The sequence below is a fragment of the Heterocephalus glaber genome, unplaced genomic scaffold (assembly GCF_053883595.1).
Source record: "Heterocephalus glaber isolate CG9 unplaced genomic scaffold, H.glaber_assembly_v1.0 deba00001600, whole genome shotgun sequence".
In the NCBI taxonomy this organism is placed as follows: Eukaryota; Metazoa; Chordata; class Mammalia; order Rodentia; family Bathyergidae; genus Heterocephalus; species Heterocephalus glaber.
Window position 1 is genome coordinate 9,341,084 of NW_028258372.1, and position 22,607 is coordinate 9,363,690.

The 22,607-nt window shown below is 35.5% G+C and overlaps 1 protein-coding gene across 1 annotated transcript in view; it reads right to left on the reverse strand.

The window, feature by feature from the left end:
• Nucleotides 1-22,607, reverse strand: part of Fmn2 (formin 2) — a 313,847-nt gene that overhangs the window by 140,275 nt on the left and 150,965 nt on the right. Inside the window, 1 exon segment of the mRNA XM_087194309.1 lies at nucleotides 20,643-20,704. Coding sequence (XP_087050435.1) covers nucleotides 20,643-20,704 — 62 coding nt within the window.

Genomic DNA, 22,607 nt, shown 5'->3' on the forward strand with positions numbered 1-22,607 from the left:
ATCCTTATTTCTTTGCTATTCAACATTTAGAAACAATCTCAAACATTGCTTCACTAGGAACACTTTCCCAGCTTCCTCTGGATTCAGTAATTGTTGTCTCTTCAATAATTGTCATCTCGCTACTGAACTCTATCCTAGCATTTACCACAGTAAATTATAATCATTTACTTTTACATTTGTCATCTACAGTGTACCCAAAGTTCTTCAAAGAGGCAAGTATAATATTGATTTTAATAGCATCAACACTTAGTGGCACACAGATACCATTAAAATTTAAATATTGGGTAACAAAAATGTTAGACCTCATGGTTATGTTCTCTCACTTTGTTTGAATAGTTAAAAATATATACATAAATTAGATTATTGATGAAATAACCCTTCATGTATTGGACTGAGGACTTTCTAGCACTTTTAAGGAAAAATACATAGTATTAAGGGACCACTTAAAATATACTTTTGAGAATTTATGAATGGTCTATATACTATTTGTTGTATACTTCATACTTCAGTTAATCTTGAAAACTAGCATTTCAAGAGATATACTTGTTATGGTCCACATACCCTCACACTACAGCCACACAGGTCTTTCTTCCCCAGGCAAACTACATTAATACCTTTACATGCTGAGGGCTGAGGAGAATTTGCAAAATCGTAGTCATATGCATTATAGCAACCTAAAGTGCATGTTCAATGGATGAATGACATTTCAAGGACCTGAAAGTCTTGAACACTCTACTTTATGTTGGCAAACATATAAGAAAACAAAAAATTCAGAGTCAAAATACAGATGAGATACCATCTGGAATCACTCAACTTTCTAAATAAGCTCAGCGCAGCAAAACATGACAGGAGTTCTATAACCTCATTACGAGAGCTGACTGCTTATTCTTTTAATAAATTTATTGCCCCATTAAATTTCAGTTGTTGTAATCATGGGCAATAAGGAGGAAAGGCTGATGACTCTATTGATTATAATACATTAAAACCATCCATATTTTTATTGTTCAAGTCAGGACTAGGATCCATTTACCAACTTTTAGAAATAACCCGTTTTGAGCAGGCATTTACAGTAACAGTCACATTTTCTACCACTGGGGGTGGGGACACCCCTTTATGTGACTGTACACAGGCCAAGCCTGAATGTCTCCTACACAAACTACAATAGTCCTAAATTCAAATACCTTCCTGTAACACTAGAAGAATAAAAGAATTGCAAGATTGTCTAGGGAACATTAATGGCTCCATGTTCTCAAAATTTATTATGTTTGCTGGCCAACTGCACCATTCCCTTAATGCTTGTCTGCCGTCATGGAAAATTACTGGAAAATGTTTAGTGTGTGTGTGTGTGTGTGTCTGTGTGTGTGTGTGTGTGTGTGTGAAGAGACTGTCCTCCTTGAAAAACTGAACAGTTATTAAAAGAGTGAGTATGCTAGAAACACTTTCTGCACTTCACCAAGCCAGAAGGTTTGCTAAGGTTCTCAAAGAGAGAAACAAGAGGGCATGGAAGAGTAGAATTTACATAAAAACAATAGTTGGTGGAGAGAGACCGAGAACTTATAAACTATTCAATGCCACACACAAGAATGTACAAGTCATGTTCTGCTGAAGGCCCCTCCTGAGGGGCCAAAAGAAGCTGTAATAAAAAGAGGCACAAACAAATGTTTCCATTATTGAACAAGGTTTACATTTAGAACTAAAACATGAGGAAAAAAATAGCAGCGGGGATCAAAGCTAGGATTAAGCCAACATGAAAATATTCCAGAAATAATATTTTTTATTTATTAAGGATTTAATCTCCATCTACTTTTCTAAAGAATGTGAGGACAACAGTAGCAGTCTTTTTTCTTCTCTTCTTTCAAGTCATGGAAACCTTGAGTTTCTCTTCATTTCAGGTCAGTACACACTGAGATACATAGGTCTCTGCCTTATAAGTAATGCATAATCAAGTTTTTGTTGCTTGTATGAATTATCTGACACTCAAAATTGAAAGGAGGAAAGGTTTAATTTGGTTAACTGGCTCCAGAGCAGAAACATCATGGTGGAAGGGCATGGTAGAGGAAAGGTATTCACTTCTCAGTGGCTGGAAAGTGGAGTGGATTGGAAGAAGCACCAGATAAAAAATGTCCAGGAGGATACAGACACAGACACCGAGGTCACCCCAGTGACCCACCAGACACATTCAGAAGTGCACTTTACTACTCTGACAGCCATTTCTTAATCTGGTCAGGTCAGCGATTATAACTGAAGGTCACAATAGGTAGGCCAGCATTCTCAGGAGAACATGACCTTGCCATAGGCAGACTACAGCAACATTCCCCCTAGTCCTCCTACTTAAGCAATTCTTGAGCTCTTGCTTCAGAAGGATGCTGTATTTCCTTCTCCAAGTTCCCACAGCTTTTGTGATCTACTGTCCTTTTTTAGGAAATAGTACTTGAAGCACCCTATAATATATTTTGTATATTATTTAATAAATAACATATTTCTATTTTTTTTCATAAAATGTTAGCACTTGAGTTACATATTAATGTATGTATGCATTTTTAGCTGCTCAACAAAACCATGCTCTCCTGGTAGGGATGGGTAAAGGTAGCCAGTGTATTTGTCAGCAGCACACCGTGTGTAAATCTAGAAGTTGGAAAATAAAGCATGTGCAATGTAACATAAAACATTTTTCAGGATATTTTCCAATACACATGACTATGAAACTATTCTATATTTTAACATACATACTAATATACACAGAGATTGCCAGGAATTAAGCCACTAGATATATCTAAGAAGTCATTCTTCCACTTTCTCAGAGGTTCATCATTTTGGAAGATCTCACCAGAAGTGATAAAGCCATTGTTAGCTGTTGTATGTAAGGCGACACTGAGTTCAGGGAAGAATAACTGAATACATCATTGTGCTGTCTGGTTTGATCATGCTCAAACCATGGTGGCTAAGGAGAAGGAAAATATCAAAACTTAGAAGTGCCATAAAATTCTAAAAATAATCTCTTTTTTAATCACCATCACTAACACATAAAGATGATGTTAATCTTGATGTACTAGCAGATAAGCACCGAGGGCACCAATCCTACTTGGTCAACAACTGCATCCTTCTTGAGGTAACAGATTCTATATTATGGTCTAAGAGACTCTGCTTTCTAAAACAATGGCAAAAAAGAAATGGTCTTTATTTTAAACATAAAACTGACATTCAAATTAACTTAGCAGAACATCTAATCTTAGAGTTATTTTCTTTCAAGAACCAATACCATCAATTGAAAATCATGAGTTAAAAAGATCTGATACTTTAAAAGAAATTCTATTTAAGAAAACTTGTCTAAGCTAGTGTGCTAAGTACTATAAACACTTTTGTGCATTTATTTGGCAAATATTTTTGTAGCACTTAATATATGTGAGGCAAATACAATCCTTAGTAGTGGTGGTGGTATGGATTTCATGAGATTAGAGAAGATGAGGTCAAACATAATCAAAGGAATATGTCTGGAAGGTCTAGGCTGATAAGTGCTCTGAAAATGAAGTACATTTTGCAATGCACAGTGCAGTGCAATCTACAGAAGAATTCCCGGGAAAGGAAGGAATGAGAAATGAAGGTTTGATAGGCACTTACTAGAAAGACAGAAAGAAAGAACACCTTTGGCCAATTCTCTTCTAGTGGTGACATCTGCAGTTTTCAGAAACTGAGAGAGGCCAAGTAGCCTCTGAGAGGGCAGAAAGCTGCAGGACGGTAAAGAAGCCAGGCCATTCAAAACCAAAAAACAAATGTGAAAGTGCAGTGGTCAGAGCACCTATCTGCAAATAGCAAATGGCCATAAGCTCTGCACTGGCCATGAAAATGCTCACTCACTGCTGCACAATAAACCAACAGTTTGGATATCAACTGATCTAACTAAACTCTATTAAAACAAAAAGAAAACTTGTATGAATAATGACATGTCATTTACTTCCATATATTTACAGTGCAGCAGTGTTAATCATTTAACTCTCATTTTCCAGGAATTCATGTGGTACAGTTGGTTTATCCAAAATAAGCATAGCTATCAAAATATCAGTCAATAATTTTATGATTTGGCAGGGAATATCACATCCTAGATGAACACGAAAGAAATGTAATTCCTGGTTTTTATTAAGTCTGTGGAGTCAGTCTGTAAGTGATTCAAGATCTAAAGCTTTTTTTGTTTTTAATTCTGAAATTCACCTTAAGCACGTTTATAGTTGAAAATGAGCACACTTGCAGAGATTCTATGAACCAACTCAATAAAACAATGAAATATGAGAGTATGGTTTTAAAACAGCTATGTGGAGAAAGTCAATACTCCATTCATTTTTGTTTGAAGAAACTGATGATTAAATGTTGCTTAAAACATGAATCAATTAAATTCCTCTAGAAAGTTATGGGGACACAGATGGTTAATCCAATTCATTTCCATTAATGTAATACGGTATACACTTTTGAGGATGCTATATCATGTGACACACAGTATATCCCTCTTCTAGATTAAAGTTTACAGTATGTCAACTACTTCCCTAAGTACAGATTACTCAAACTATAAAGCATGCCTGTGAAATCTAATCCTCAGAAGTGTAAATTTAGACTTCTAATTCCTTCTACCCTATCTGGTTTTTTTTCTTCTTCTAACTGGATTAGAACTGTTTAATTACAAAGGGGTGTGGAATATTTTTCCCCTTCCTATCTTTTATTTTTTCTTCAACTGAACTTCTAGTAGGTTTCACTTCCAAGGTTTGATTTGGTCTTGGAACTTTTAATTTTGTTTCCTGAGTATGAAATTTTAAAATTGAAACTTTCCTGATAACAATTCAACCGATAGTTATGTGTGGATATTTTTACAAACACATTTTTACATGGCATTGATCATTCAATGCATTAAAGAAAAAATAAGGAGTATGTCCCAACTACTCACTTATTCCCTACCCCCACAGTCTCTCCCTCCCCACTCAACCCATAAAACTCACCACACCATAGAAAGAGTATATTTTAAGAATCGGAAGCTACATATTTAACCAACTGTAAATATTATATACTGCTTATGAAAAGACTTCACTCTCTGAACTTAATGATAGTCAATAACCCTAAATAAACTATGAAGATTTTTGTTTTTAAAAACTCACTAGGATATACTGTATTTAGTAACTATGTGGTTTCACTAGGTTTTAATTCCTCAGTAAACAGGAATTGGGCCCTCAGGATTGTGGTTTTTGAAATTAGGGTGTGTTTAGATTTGGAGACTGCCCAAAATTCATTCACATCTAGAAGGGAAAGCTCACTGCCAAACATATGCAATCAGGGGAGAAAAAAGATTACATTCTAAATACGGTTTGTATAACAAATACTTCCATCTGTTTCACAGAGATCAAATAGAACTACTTTAAAACAGTCCAATGACATTTAAGCATCTGGCAAAAAGAAAGCATGTATTTATGGGAAAAGATTCAGGTTAGCGGTATTTTTTTTTTTGTCCTCAAGGATAAGTAGTGGAAAACTAAATAAGATTATTCCTTTTATATTGAATAACGAAAATTGAATTTAAACATTAGTTTTTTCCTGCTTAAAATTTACATATTTTCTCAAATGCCATTACTAAACTAAGACAAAGTGAAGATTTCATTCAGACACCTTTCAAACACTGTTTCAAAACTGATATTAAGAATTATAATTATACCAAAACAATAAGGTTTAAAATATTTCCAGCAAGGATTTAAGCCACGTCTAATAACATGCACATCGATTTTTTGTTTCTGGAAGTATGCGTAAGACTCATGCCATACAAAGTCATACATTATATGCAACTCACATGCTAGATGAGATATAACTCACAAAACTTCAAACTTTTCTATAATCTGTGCCAGTTACTGCTTCTCAATTGTCAATTTAACTTCTGGAACCCACTCAGAGATATTAGACTGGGAGGGCTAAGCATTTCCTCCTCGACAATGAGCACAAAATTAAGTATTGTCAGTAGGGAGCACCAGATGGACTACAGGAAGAAGAGGGCTCCTCCTCCAGCTCTAGTGTGCTGCTTTGCCTCTTCTCCACCCTGCTACACTGCTGTTGAATGAGGACGTCTGCTTGTGCTCTGACCCAGCCATGGCTCATGTGTGCCTTCAACCCTGACAGGACCCTGTCAGCATGGATACTGTAAACTCCAGGCTTCACATCCACTGCCACATTTTGACTCTTGTACGCTTGACCGTCTGCTGTAATTTGCTTGTTCTGGAGGAGTTTGTTTCCTGCTCACTCAGAGTTCACTGACCAATTATGGCCCATGCAGGCCAGTGGCCACAACTACACCTTTCCCTGTGAGATATACATGCAGTCTAGAGAGCAGACCCCCATCCATCCTTGGGTATGCTCACTCAGCCCTAGGATGCCATTACAGGTGTCTTTACATTCTTGTGCTCTCTCTTCATAGGTTAATTATGCAATCTCATAATCTAACCTGTTTATATTACTTGCTGATTCTGTCCCACAACTGAACCCATACTGATGGGCTACTTAATAGTAGAGCCTCCTCCTCCATATTCTATCTTCAAGCTACTAGACTCCTGCAAATTTATCTGAATGGATGAACAGATACCAACACCTGACAGGACTACAACAGAATTCTAACTTCCCCATCCTTCGCCAAACCACTGCCACCTATAAGTTAATAGCAACACTTTCTTCCTGTGGCCTGATTAAAAATCTTGAGATCACTCTCCATTCCTCTTTTGTTCTCACAGTCCATACTCAAACTATCATCCAAGTCCATTGGCTTTTTCCTCAAATATTTCTAGAATCCAGAAATATTTCTAGACCACCTCTCAACACAGCTCCCTTGTTTCCACTGAGATCTAAGTTAAGCCATGATCATCTTTTAATTCCTGAAGAATTCTTCCTCTAGTCTATTCTCTAGCATCACAGTTTTCCTTCTGAAACATGAGTCCTCAACTCAAAACCCCATATGAACTTTCTGGTTTACTCAAAATAAAAGTCAAAATCTCATAAAGGCCTACAAGGTACTAGAAGAGCTGGTATCACCAATATATCTCTAATTGCCCCAACATATTTCCCTCCCTCATACTAGGACAGCTGTGTGGGCCTTCATGGTTTCCCACACTTCAGATAGGGCCTTGCCTCCTACATTTCCAAATGGCTTCTCTTCCTCATTTTCTGCTATCTCTAGGTCCAATAGCATCTTTTAAATAATGATAATATTTAAAATTGTACCCTTCTCACTTAGAAACTTTGTGTTATCTGCAGTTGAAGGTTGTATGTAAATCTGATTTGTGTTGACCTTTTACAGACTTAAAAATCAAATGTATATCAGTTACAGATTTTTAAATAACTGTGTAATTTAATTCAATAAACATTCTCTCAACATAAAAAAATAAAATAAAATAAAATAAAATAAAATTGTACCCTTCACCCTGGGCAAGCACAATTCCCCTTAAATTGATATTTTCTTTCTGTATAGCCTCCAGTATTTTAAAAATCCATCTATTTTAGAAAACTTAACATTTAAGGATTTGAAAGCAATTATACTGATTTCTCATAATGTTGGCTCATATAGGAATAATTAGTCTGTGATATTTACAAATAATATTTTTAAGGAAGGAAGAATACTTAAAAGGGATATGTACATTATTATTTGGTAATAAATAAAAGAGTAACTGTGTTAACTTATTAACTATGAAATAGATACATTCTTTGACATTACACCACAGATATGTTTCTTCAAGTCAGGATTTATTTCAACAGCATAATAGCAGCATTTTTGAGAATATATAATACTATTGTTCTATTAATAATTTAATTGAAAGAAGGATTCAGTTAACAACACCTTTCATTTTAAGACTGCCATTTAATTAGGAATGTGTTGAGGCTCTGAGCAGTTTTGGTTTTTTCTCTTTAACATTTTCCCCAACTTATTTGACTATGCAATATGTTTTTTACTACAGACTATAAAAATAATAGTGTTTCACCAAATACAATTTGGAAAACACTATACTAGGAAACATATGTTTTAAAAAATGATTAAATTTCTTTTTGGGGGGCAAAACTCATATTATATCAGAAAGATTGTGCTTCCCCCAAAAGAAGACCTAACTGGAAAATAATCAGCCTTGAAAACTAGAGCTAAAAAATGCCAGCCTCAATCAGCCTATCCTTGCCTTACCTGCCATCATGATTCTCTTGCTCAGTGGTGACTCAGTACAAAGGTGTGCAAGTAGAGGTTGGCTAGTATAGTTGTAACTCTCCATGTTTCAAGTTCCTTGCTGTCCAGTTAAATGACTGCTAGAAGACTTAAAGGTCTAGAATTCTCTTTTATCTGTCATTCATTATTCTCCTTGCCACTCCTTGGGAGCCAGCCACCAAAGACTAGGAACTTATAAATGATTGCATATATGGGAAAAATTAGAATGTGATCAACACATTCCTGGGGAAGGTGTAGGCTCAGAAAAGACTAAATTTACATCACAGGCTGACTCTTGGCCCAAAGACAATCTATGATGATGATGATGACGATGATGATGACGATGACGATGACGAAGATGACGACGACCAAAAACTAATAAACCCCAGGGAAGGGATTTCAAAGGGAAATGATAGGTCAGTAGAAACTGTCCCTTAAAATGACTTAACAGATATACTATCAAAAACTTTATAACAACTATCTGAAACATGCTCAAAAAACCAAAGAAAGATGTGAAGAAAGAAAAAGATGCATGTTCAAAATAGCAGTACCAACAAAGAGGAAGAAAACCTTTAAAAAAGGAACCAAAAAGGAATTCTGGAGCTAAAAAATATAGTAACGGAAATGAAAATTCAGTAGAGGGACTCAAAGATAGGTTTGAGTAGGCAGAAGAAAGGGTCCATAAACTTGAAAGACAGGACAGTGAAAAGTGTCAAGTCAGAAAAACACAAAAAGACTAAAGAAAAGTAAAAAGAGCCTGAGGCACCTGTGGGACACAATCAAGCCAACTAAACATGCATTGTGGGAATGCTTGAAGGAGAAAAGGGAATAGAAAATGGTTAGGAAAGTGGCTTAAAAAAGTTTTAAATTTGATAAAAGGTGTGAAGATAAACTCCTAAGATATTTAACAAACTCCAAGATGAATCCAAAGGGAACCACTTTGAAATATATTATGCTAAAACATTAGAAACATGGTAACAGATAGAATTTTGACAGCAGCAAAAAAGAAGAAATTTGTTACAGACAAGAGATTAGCACATTACTCATCAGAAACCTGGGAGGCCAGAAAGTAGTATCTTGATATAGTCAAAGCATTAAAACATAAAAGTAAACAAACAAAAATGTTAAAAGGTCTGTAAATTAGTGAAGCATCCTATCTATATCCAGTAAGACTGCCCCTGAAAAGTGAGGAACTAATTATGACATTCATAGATACACAAAGCTATGGGAGTTCATTACTACTAGACAAGGGAATTCTGCTGGATGAGATGAAAGGACACTAGATAGTAATGTGAAATTGTATGAAGAAAAAAATCACAATGAAGATTTGAGCATCTCAGTCATTTCAACTCTCAGAACCAGCTTTTCTCAATAGATGAACACAAAGCAAATTCTCTTTGTGACCATTAAACACCAAAGTCCCTAAAGACCACCTGAAGCATGAAAGCCTAGCTTCAGAACACAAAAGACTCAGCTATTTTCTGGGAATGAGAAGGGACATATTCTTCCCTCTATACTTATTTTTCTGGTTTCCTTAAGTCATTAAAAGAATAAGAAAAACAAATATCTTTAACCATATGGAAAATATTATTCTACATTACATTGCATAATGGTAATATGATCATTTTTTATTTTCACTGTATTTATATTTATATTCATATATAACACAGAGAAGTATGAAAAAGGCTCAACTGTTTATGTGAAACAAATTATTTTAAACTTTAACAGTTTCAAACTGTTCATTAATTTTCCTAGTTCTTCTAGTCTAGGTTGATTTTCCTGATAGGTGCACTCAGATATCCGAAAATTCTGAGTGGACCCACGTGTTAAACCTATTGATACCTTTGGCAGTCTGCTGTTAAGAGTTTCTCCACAATAAACAACTACAGGTATAATTTGTAGATTGCATGGAATGTGAACATTTTATTATATGGTGCCTAATTGCCCACCTGTCCTTCCTTCCTTCCTCCCTCCTTTCCTTCCTTCCCTACTTTTTTGCAGTATTGAGGATTGAACCCAGAGCCTTCACAGTGAACTACCTGCCCAGCGATTTTTAGTTTTTGTTTTGATACAGGGTGTCCCTAAATTGTTAAGTTGCTCAGGCTAGCCCCAAACTTATGACCCTCCCATCTAAGCCTCCCAGAGTAGGGGGATGGGATTACAGGCACGCAGCCCTATATCTGGCTTAAAATTGCTTTTCAATGAGGTTGTACCAATTTATATCAACATACCATATAAAATTTACTAGATTTTTTCATATGCTCACCAACATTTGATACTGTGAGGCTTTTTAATTGGAGATAAAAACATATTTCATTGATGTTTTCTTTTAATTTTCTTGTTTACTATGGGGAATACACATTTTTCACATGTATACTGGACAAACAAGCATACTTTTCTTTGAATTGTTTTTTCATATCTTTTGGAATTTTTTTGAGTTTTTGATAGATGTAAGAATTTTTATAAATTCTGGGTCCTATTTTTTGAGAGGTCCATGTAGTACAAGTTCTGGATGCACCTTCTGGTTTATCATTTAGTTTGTCTATGTGTATTTCTAGGGTTGAACACAACTTGTTCAACTTGTAACAAAAGATGTATCAATTTTTTCTAAAGACAAGGAATTTCAAAATACAGAACTATTAAAAATTACAGAGAATTATAGAAAGACAATTATAATGTTAATATAAGTATTTTTTACTGGATAGGCTGAATAAAGATAACAAAGAAAAGAGCTAGTGAAAGTATCCAATATCCAAATGAAAGAAAAAAATTAAAAATCAAATGAATAGAATCTTAAGGATCTAAGATTTAAGGTGTCATTATTCAGGTCATAAGGACAGAATTGGGAGAATAGGGTAGAGATAATATTTCAAGGTTGAAAACTTAAAAACTGAAAAATTCCCAAATATGAAAACAATCATACAGAATGAGGAAGTCCATCAAGCTCAATATTGACAAAACTACACTGAGATATATCATAAAAATCGATTAAAATCAGACAAAAAGAAAATCATAAAATCAGACAGAAGGAAGAAAATGACACTTTACTTAGGGAATAACAATAATGGCAGACTTTCATCAGAAACATGTAGACCGAAGGTAAATGGAACATCTTTACTATGTCAAAATTTAAAAATTGTCAGCCCAGATTTCTATGTCCAATAAAAATGTTCTTCAATAATAAAGATGAAACAAAGACATCTAAGAATAGGGAAAATTAACAAAATTTACTATTGAAAATACTAGCATTCAAAAATTATTAAAAATGTATCCCTAGGCTGAAGGGAAATAATATTGAAGAAAAAATAAATCTTAACTTTAGAAATGAAGAAGTTTTAGAAATGGAGAAAATGTAGGTAAACATAAAAAGACTATATTTAAGTTATTTTAATATGGATATTTAGAACAAAAATGGAAGCAATGCCTTATGGAATTGTAAGTGTATTTAGATGCTACCCATGTGTCGACTAAAACAGTAAGTATACCAGGATAGACAGTGCTCAGCATGCAGGAGGCCCTAGGTTTAATCCCCAACCTTATACACCCTTCACAAAAGATTCCACATGAATATTGCAATTCCTAGAACACCACTAAAATATACGTCCTGCCATACTGATTCTGCTGGGAAGAATTTTGCATTGGGAGAAATCCTTCCTCTCTCCCCAGCCACCCTGGCAGCTATTCTCAGTTGGGGGCCATCCCATCCACACCCAAGGTACAAAGATGGTGGCCACCAAGATGTTAAAGAAGTCTAGAGTTGATCAACTTAGGCTAACTTGCAATAAAAAGTGAAAAGTACATGCTGAGTTAGAAGCAGACTCTGAATATGATTGGACAGGGCAAAGAGAAATTGCTCCTCCTTATCAACAACTCCCAGTTTTGAGGAATTCTAAAAGTATTATACCATGTTGGCAAAACTGTCCCCATCTACCACAGTAGTAACATTGAATTGGGCACAGAATGTGGAAAGTTCTACAGAGCATGCACAATGGATCCTGGTGATTCTAATATCATTTGAAGCAAACCAGAGGGCTGGAGATGTCGCTCAGTGCTAGAGTGGTTAGAAGTACAAGGACCTGGATTCAATTCCCAGTACTGGGGAATAAAAAGCTTCAAGAAGGGGGTAGTGAAAAGGTGGAAATGATCAAATATGTTATTAAAATGTATAAATATACCAAAATGAAACCCATTATCCTGTATAACTAATATGCACTAATAAAAATTTTCCAAAAAAATAGCATGCTGGAATAGACTGGTGAAAAGTAAACCATGCAAAATAATTTTTAATAAAACTTATCAGAGTTCACATAAATAAATAAATACACTCAAAACACATGTAAGTAATCCAAAATGAGGCAGAAAAGGCAATCAGAGTAACTAAAAAGCTGAGTAACAACAACAAAAAAGATAGACCTTATAGTTACATTAAATGTTGACAATTTATGCAAGACAGAAAAGATTAAGAAATAAAAAGACAACTAAGTATATACTGCCTACAAATGTAGTTCAAACATAAAGACACAGTAAGCTGAAGATACACAGAGTAAGAAAAACTTTGTAATCAGTTTTTAAACCTGGAACTGATATCAGTTTAAATATCAGTTAAACTTCAAGACAAAGAGTCTTATCAGAGTAAAGAAAAACATTTCATAATGACAAAAGTAACATATAACAGAAAAATAAAACCATTCTAAATATGTATGTGCCTAGTATGAAAGTCTCAGAATACATAAAATAGAACTGAAAGAATTCAAGGGAAAAACAGAAATTCCATAATCATCTTAATATATCCTAAAATTACTGGTAAAATCTAGCCACTGTCTGCTCCCACATCCTTTCCTCCTGCCCATTTTTACTTTACTCATACTAACCTTCTCCTCGAATTTGCTAATTCCTCTTCCCTGTCTCTTAATATTGGCACAAACATTTCTCTCTGTTGAGAACACTTCCACTTTCTCCTTGCCTAACTCCTGCTTTCATGTCAAATGTCCCTTCTTCACAGATCCTTTCCCTATTGACGATGTTTTCTTACCATATCTGCAGTTACACATTTCCATCTCTCCTTCTTCTCTGAATGTGTATATGTGACTGATAAAAAACAATACTTACCAAGTGCCTTCCTCTCTAAACTCTTGGATATCAAAGGACAGAGGCTACTACTATCTTTTTTTTTTGGTACTGGGGATCAAACTCGGGTCCTTGCGCTTGCGCAGCAGGTGGCGAAACTACTGAGCTAAATCCCCAGCCACATAACACAAACTTTAACATGGTGCCTGTTGTATAGTTAGCATTGTATAAATATTTTTCAATGAAAAGATCTCTCTCCTCTTTCTTTTCTTCCTTTGCTTCCCCTCTCTCACCACTCCCTCTCTTCTCAGTCTGAGCAATATCTGAACATGTTCCTTAAAATGAAGGATTGGAGGTCTTTGGTTGAAACATAAGGTGGTACCAAGATAATCATATGAACTTTTAGATAAGAGAAGGTGGTAGTGAGACATTTTCCTGAGTTAGAAATATGGGAGACTGCATGAGAAAAGAATTCGAGTCACTCCTCATCAAATTGTTCTACTTTGTTTAGCTCTTATTTCAAAGGACTCATTCATTCATCATTCAACAATCATTTAATACATATTAAACAGTTTAGAGAAAACATAAACCTTCTATTGTAGTAAGATTGGGTTGCTGGACTTCCCTTACTCAGTACATTACAAATGAAAAGAAGTACCTAGAATCCCAATCCCTCTTTGTGGTAATAGTAACCATATGGCTTTTATGTAGTTGGAACCAGAACTTTTGCTGGTATGACCTTGTGTGATTTAGGGTGGCAGAGGAAAGGCAGGATATGTGAACCCATATTTGTGTTATATGGTAACAAAATTGCAGTCTGTTTTAAGGTAGCAATAGCATAGTAAAATTTAGGGAATTGTATTTTAATAGATATTAGTTGGATATTAGCTGGGAATTCACATATGAGTTCTATTTGTATACAGGCTATATACAATTATCTATTCTTCAAGTTTCTGTATTGCAAATGGATATCAAAGAACCTAGCCTAATAAAACATAAACTAATGTTACTGTAAATAACTCCCAAAAGTAATTGTTATCTTAACACAATGAAAGACCAAATCATCAAGTTCAATGACAATAAAAACAAAACCACAAACTGAACCAGTGGCAGCTAAGTGATCCTGTTCCTCTCAAATTCTTATGTTGCAATCTTATTCCTATGTGACAGTATCAGGAGGTAGGGACTTTGAAAAGCGATTAGGTTCAGAAGTCAAAATCCCCTTGAGTGGGATTAAAATCCTTCCACAAGAACCCAGTGAGCTTCCTTGCCCCACTACCATGTAAAATTACAGCAAGAAGATGACCACCTATGAACCAAGAAGCAGGCCCTAACCAGACACCAATTTTCCAGTGCCTTGATCTTGGACCAATGAGCCTCTAGACTTGTACGAAATCAATCTGTGTTCTTTACAAGTCACCTAGTCTGTGGTGTTCTGCTATAGGAGCTCAAACAGACAGCTCCTGTCTTCACGGTGTCACTACAAGACCTTAAATATGGTGAGATCAACAAGACGGCAAAGCAGGAGGGCCCAGCCTTCACTGCCCTCACAGAAAGTTCACCTAGCAGCAATACACAAACAAGAAAGCCTTGCTGAAAGACTCCAAAATTGAGACTATCCCAGAGTTACCAGCATGGTCCATAAAATAAAGAAAGAGAAACACTCTCATTTCAACCTTACATCACTCCCTCACCCAAGTCAGCATAGGACCCACACAGAGAGGACTCCCTGGTCCCATAGTTTCTACAGAGGGAAAATAGAACCAGAAGTGAACATCCAGTTTCCCTAGCATTCCAAGATGCTTTGGAAGAACCCTACTCTGGTCTCACCTCATGTGGAATGCAAGGGAAAATGGCACAGTCAGACAACCTGGGGTCATATACAAACAAAGCAAGGAGCCAGAACCCACAGCAGCCAGCAAGTAGATCTTGGCAGTAGTTCTGTTTACCCACCAGTAATAGCACCAATCAACTACTAGCTAAAAGTATAGCTCTGGAAAGCTGAGCTGGTCGCTCACAGAAGTTTTATCTGGCTTGACTCTCTAGATGGAAAATATCCTTGAACCCTAGCTCAGGACCTCACCGGAGGAAGATGAATACTGCTGCAGGGAATTAGAGCAAAGAGTAGGGGCTAGCTCCACCATATTTGGGAGTTGAAAAAGTACTCAGTCAAGACTCAAAATGCACCCCAAAGCTCCACTGAGTCATGGAAGCAAACTTCAACTGTACATTTCCATTGAACATAGCAGATGATCCCATGTGTCCTGATCAGTGAGTGACTTCACCTAACATCAAGACCACTCGCATAATGCTCTCCAATTGCTAAACTCAAACAGCCATGTGCTCCAGCCAGGGAGTATACACAATGTGCATCCTGCAATTCAGCCTGAGTGCAGAGCACAGACAGGTGCCCGACCCAAACTCAGAGCAAAGAAAGCAATATGGAGATCTAGAAACCTGAAAGCAAGGCTACCTACCCATAGTCATTACCAGCTTTACCATCTAGACTCACAAGCAAGATTAAATAGTGAAGATCTAGCCCTGTCAAAGAATAGCCTTGCAAAATCTGTAGAAGTCTGCCTCCTCAAATGCACAAACATCAGTACAAAGACAGAAAGACTTAGGAAAGCATGGCATCGTTGAAAGAAACTAACAAAGTTCTAACAATGAGCCCTAACTGAAGTTGGATCCATGACCACTACTTTGGTGAGCTATAAAATACAGAGATAAAAAAAATTAAATGAGATTTAATTAAATGAGATGACAAACAAGAAAAATGTTTGACAAAGAAATAGAAACAGTCATTTAAAAAAGGAAATCCTAGAGAGAAAACACAAGAACTGAACTATAAAATGCAATGGGAAGCTGCAACAGTGGGTTTGCTCAAGCTGAAGAATTGAATTGGTGACAAAACATTTGCAATTATCCAATGAAAGAAGAAAAATAAAAATAAAAAGAATGAAGAAAGACTTCAGGATTATGGAAAACAATCAAGACACCTAACCAGTACATGATAAGAGTTTAAGAAGGGGAAGAATAAGGGTCAGAAAGCATATTTAAAGAAATAATGACTGAAAATAATAACTTCCTTAATTTGTGGAAAGATGCCAACATCCAGGTATAAGAAGTGCAAAGATCTCCAATCAACTTCAAAAAAAGTTTCCTTAAACACAAAATAATCTATCAGAAATCAAAGCCAATCAAAAAATTTTTATGCAGCAGTAGACAAGAAACCTATACATAAGTGTCTCAGTATGATGATCAGTAAATCGCTGAGCAGCCTATAAGGAAAATACATAAAACCTTGACAAACACAAGGTAAATATGTTCCCCAAGAGCAATTGTCACAAAAAATTCTGTAAGTTGAAACAAAAGACACTAATTAATAACGCAATCATACATAAGCATAAAACTCAATAGTCTAGGTAATACAGAGCCATAACCAGAACTTTCTAAGACTGTAACCATGGTATGCGAAGCAATTTTATCCATAGTATGAGGATTAAAAAATAAAACTATAATAACAAAATAGCTAACAAAAGCATCAATGGATATATATATATATATATATATTACAAAGTGATACAAATTCTGACCTCAAATACATGAAATATGGAAGGGGATATATCTGGTAAGGAGTTAATAGCCAAAACATGAGAAATTTAATTGACTCTATAGAAAGAAAATAAAAATTAAGTTCAAACATGGGCAAGGGACAATTCTCAAAAGAAGACATACAAATAGCCAGACATAATAAAAACTGTTCAACATCAGTAATCATTAGAGAAATGCAAATTAAAACCACAATGTGCTATCACCTCACACCTGCCAGAATGGCCACAAATGAAGAGAGGAAAGACAATATAATATATGTTGGTGATTACATGGAGAAAAGGGAGCCTTTGTATACCATCAGAGGAAATGTAAATTAGTAGAGCCATTATGGAAAATTATATGGATGTTCCTCAAAGAGCTAAAAATAAAATTACTATATGACCCAATAATCCCACTTCTGGGTATTTATAGAAAAAGACATGAATAGGTATGTGGAAGAGATACCTGTACTCTCTGCAGCACTGTTCACAATAACCAAGTTAACAGAATCAACATAAGTATTCATAATGTGGTACATATACACAATGAACACTATCAAGTCTTAAAAGACAAAGAAAATTTATCATTTGCAACCACACTGATGGAACTGGAAAGTATTATACTAGGTGAAATAAGCCAGGCACGGAAAGACAAATATGTCCAGTTTTCACATTTGAGTTCAAAAAAGCATAAAGTAGAATGGTGATTATCTGATACAGGCTGGTGGTGGGTTGAGGATGCAGCTCAGTGGTGCCGCACCTGCCTGGCAAGAGCAAGGTCCTGAGTTTGATCCCTGTACTGTGGAAAAAAGAAAGAGAAAGAGAAAGAGAAAGAGAAAGAGAAAGAGAAAGAGAAAGAGAAAGAAAAGAAAAGAAAAGAAAAGAAAAGGAGGAAGAAAGGAAGAAAGGAAGAAAGAAAAGAAAGAAAGAAAGAAAGAAAAGAAAGAAAAGAAAGAAAGAAAGAAAGAAAGAAAGAAAGAAAGAAAGAAAGAAAGAAAGAAAGAAAGAAAGAAAGAGAAAGAGAGAGAAAGAAAGAGAAAGAGAGAAAGAGGCTGGGGATGATGGAGAAATGATCATTATAGGGTATAAAGCCTCATTTAAACAGAAATAAGTCTTGTTAAAGATACATTACACAGTGTGGTAAATATACTGCACATTTCAAAACTGTCAGAAGACTAGATTCCAATGTTCCTCCCACAAACAACAGATAATTGAGATGGTTAATATATAAGCTTAATTCAACTACTCTGTTGCATTCTCTAATCATCAATCATTGTAATTGATTCATTAATCATAATATTATTTTGTACCATATAAAAGCATAAAATTTACAATATTTAAAGTTTTTAAATATTGCAAAGAACAATTTTTAAAAAGGTACAAATTCTGAGTAGCTGCGTAGTTATCCCATGGTCAGAATTTTTTATGAAATTAACTTACTTTGAAAGACTAAAAGCTATCAAAATATCTAAAATCACTATTGAATATAATCACATGAAATTCTCTATATTTTTTCTGTATCTATTTTCACACATTAATACACTAGGTTTAAATAAGACAGTTATTTACACATATATGTGTGAGCACAGATTATGCAATCACAAGCACATGTATATGCACATGTAGTATTTAGGAAAGATAAATAAATACACATATCCTAACATCTTAGCTCATTATGATTTGCTGAATAAATTCCTTTCCCCTGGTATTTCCTCACCTCTTCCACATGGTCCTTGGGCCAGTTAAGCTGGATGGTTAGCTTGATTGCTACCCAGGGCATCAGTAAAGTGCACTTCTGGGTGTGTCTGGGTGGCTCAAACAGTTGTGACCTTGGGTACTATATCTGGTTTTGGCTCCCTCCTCTCTGGTACAGTTCCTCCTCCTTGCTTCTGATTACTAGCAAGTAAGCTTTGCTTCACCATGATGTCCACCAACGATGGACTGAACCCAGTGAAGTTGTGAGACAAATTAAAACTCTCTTCCTTTAAGTTGCAGCTGTCTGGCATTTGGTAGCAACAAAGAGTAGGCTGACTAATATAGCCCTCCTGGTTGTGAGAGGGTTAGTATAAAAGAGCCAAGAGAAACAGAAACTCTCTGCATTCAAATGGTTATGTTTTTAATATTCATTGCACTCAGACACTAATATACTAAATACATAATTGGTTTTTCCAGGTTTTTCTAGCGTATAATGAGAACAATATGATAAATCACTTGAACCTTCCTTTTCAGTCCTTGTTCATGACTTGGTCTCATCAAATGCTTATGCTCACTGTGCTACCTGGGTAACAACTCTAAGCTCAATTGATAGATTCTATATGATGCACTATGAGAAATAACTTCTCTTACAAAGATTTCAAGCTCACAGGGGAGACCACAAATGCATGTTTTCAAAGGATTTAATTCAAGAGTGGACAAACAGGTCACACACACAATTGTCAAAGGAATAGTCAAAGAAAAAAACCCTTCATCCTGCCACCACATGCACCTCCCAGAGCCAGGAATTCTTTGACTTGAAACAGAAAAGCCAAGAAGTAACTAAAGCTATGCCCCAAAGAGCATACAAGCTTATATACCAGGCAGATCATAAGTAAGAGTAGAAGTAAACTTTAAAAAAAGAACTCCAAGGTTTGTGTTAGAGACAAAATAGGACCACACTGAGACTCTTTCCTAGATATAATAGTTCCTCAGATAAATACAAATCAAACCCACTGCAAGATAACGCTTCACGCTTCTTAGGATGGCCAGTATGAACAAGACAAGAGATAAGTGTTGGTGAATATGTGGAGAAATGACAACCCATGTTTATTGTTGGTAGGAATATAAACTGATACAGCCATTTGGGAAAACAGTGTGGAAGTTACTCAAAAAAATTAAAAATAGAACTTTCATGTGTCCACCAATACTGCTTCGTAGAGGTGCAAAGGAAGTGAAATCATTATGTTGAAGACATACTTGCAACACAATATTCACTGAAACATTATTCACAACAGCTAAGATATGGAAAAAATCTAAGTACCCACTGATAAATGAATGATAAAGAAACTGTAGTACATATACACACCAGGAAATATTATCCAGCCATAAGAAAGAAGGGAATCTTGCCAATTGCAACAACATGCATGAACTTGGAGGACATTATGCTACGTGAAATAAGACAGGCACAAAAAGATAAGAAATCTTAAAATAATAAACTCAGAAGCAGCAGTATGATGGTGGCTGTCAAAGGGTGAGAAGTCAGGGAAGTAGGGAGATATTAGCCAAAAGCACAAACTTTCAAACTTAGTTATAAGGTGAATAAGTTCTGGAACTCTAATGTACATAATAAGTACTTATGGATATATTCATTTGATTATGGCAAGGATCACATAATATATATAGATCAAATCAGCAGGCTATACATCTTGAATACATTCAATCTTTCTTTATGAACTAAATATTTTAAAATTTATGAATGTGTGTGTGTGCATTTATGTGTGTAAGGTGCACAGAACTATGCTTGGCCCAAATTAACTCCCACATGGGCACTATTATTTCAAAAGAAGGAACAGGAGTGACCTCACAAACAACATATTTGGAATTATAGTCTCTAAAAACATGAGCACACACATTTGTCTAATATTTTCCTAAAAAGTGTGGCAACAAACCCCTACTTATGTAAATTCAATGTACTCATATCGCATTTCCTTGAAGGGTATTAAAACCACCAGCCTCTATGTGTACATAGACAGGTACTGTGCATGTATTTTATACTCACACATAAAATTCCTTCTATTACTCACATTCTCATAGAGAGCTTGAAGAGTCTCCAGGTCAACCACAGAATTGTCCAAGTTCACAACAGCTGCGGGGAAAAAAAGACAAAACAAAGAATATAAATTGCTATAAGCCACCTGTGAAAAGATGTTGGGCTATCTTAGTAATGTTCATGACCCAGCAGTGGGAGGGTATCGGGATTCTAACTTCAATGCTTCCACTGCCCCACTCCAAAGACCATGTGCCAGGAATTTCAATGGGCCTGGTGTCAAATGCTAAAGCCTTCACTTGCTCCACAAGTGCTAAATCCCATGAAATAGGCCCAGTCAAAGGTCAGAGAGAAGCTGTAAATCTGTCTTTCACCACTCCACTGAATGAATTTGAAAAATCCCTGTTTACTACCAGAAAAATAGGCAAATCATTCTGAAACTGCTGCATGCTAGTTCTATACAGGTACTGGTAAATATTCACACTTGCCAATTTATCTAAAAACACTGCCAAAGATTAAATCTAATCACTAAACTGACAGACTCAGGATAGAAATGAGAGGTACATTTCCTATTATAATTCCTTGAAGAGTAATAATCAAAGGATAATTCTTTGATAGTGATATCAAGATTAGCATAGATTCAACCTAAAAATAGATCTTAAAATACAAACTATCCAAACTTCCTTATATAAAGAAGAAGTGGAATAGATCATCAGATACCAGGAATATGCTCTTTACATACATTTGTTAGCCAGGAAATGTTATGCTGTATTTTGGAGTAGGTACATTTTATTACAAGCTTAGGGATAGGTTAATTAAAATCATTCTGCATTTCACACATGCATGTTGGCCAGAAACAAGGCAAATTCACTCAGATGGATCTGTGCCAAGTAGCCAGGGAAGGACGCTCTTGTGGATTAGAGATTTCTAGGAGAAAAATCACAATGTGGATAATCACAAACTAGATATATTTATTTTGATTACTGAGGCATTTTACCAGTTCTCTTCTCTGAAAGCTTAAAGTACATGAGACTTTTTCTGGTTGACTCTGGCAAAATCCCAACAACGAATTAAGGAAAAAAGTGAGAAATGGAAGCAAAAGATGGATGAGAAATATAAGCAAGGAAATTTAGCATTTCTGGGAACAGAGCCCAAATGCACCAACCAATAGTACTCAAGTAAAACATGATACTTCCACTCTAATAATAATCCACTACCTCAATTTCAAAAAAGAGATCTCAAATACAAATCTAAGAATTTGATTAAGATTCTCAGGCAAGTTTTCTTATTCTACAAACCATGTAAGGCAAAGACAACACAAAGAATGTTCCAAAAGAGTAAAAGCATAATCCAACTAAATTTGAATCCAACTATATTTGGCCATATTTCAAAAATTAAAAGAGACTAATAATTTTTGCTGAGGGAATATGTAACAAAAATGCACAAAAAACAAGATAGTAAATTCATGTATGGATAGAATTACTACATTTAGATTTATAAAGAATCTCTTTAAAAAACAGTAAATATAAAAGTTTAGAATTCATCAGCTCAGTAATAATCCAGTAATTCTCTACATTCCTTAGGTGATAAAGTGACAGATTAACAAAAAAAATATGAAGGAAATGCTTTAGCCAACTTAGTGTAAGATTTCATCCTAGAAGCAACACAAAGAAACACAATGAAATCATTCATGTTCAAGCAAAGTTCACAAAAGACACAACTGTCCTTTGACTACATTCCTCATTTTGGTTTTCTGGCTGCCAAGAGGTGAGGAGCTTTTCTCTACCACGCCCTTCTCCATGATGTTCTGCTTTTTCCAAGGCCCAGAAAACATGAGGCCAGGAGACCATGGACTGAAACCTGTGAAACCATAAGCCAAATAATTGTTTCTTGCACTTTTAAGTTGACTTTCTCAAGTATTTTTTCATGGTGATAAAAAGCTGAGTAACACAACCATGCTGTTACAAAATGAAGAGTAAAATCATCCATTTTGGAACTCAAA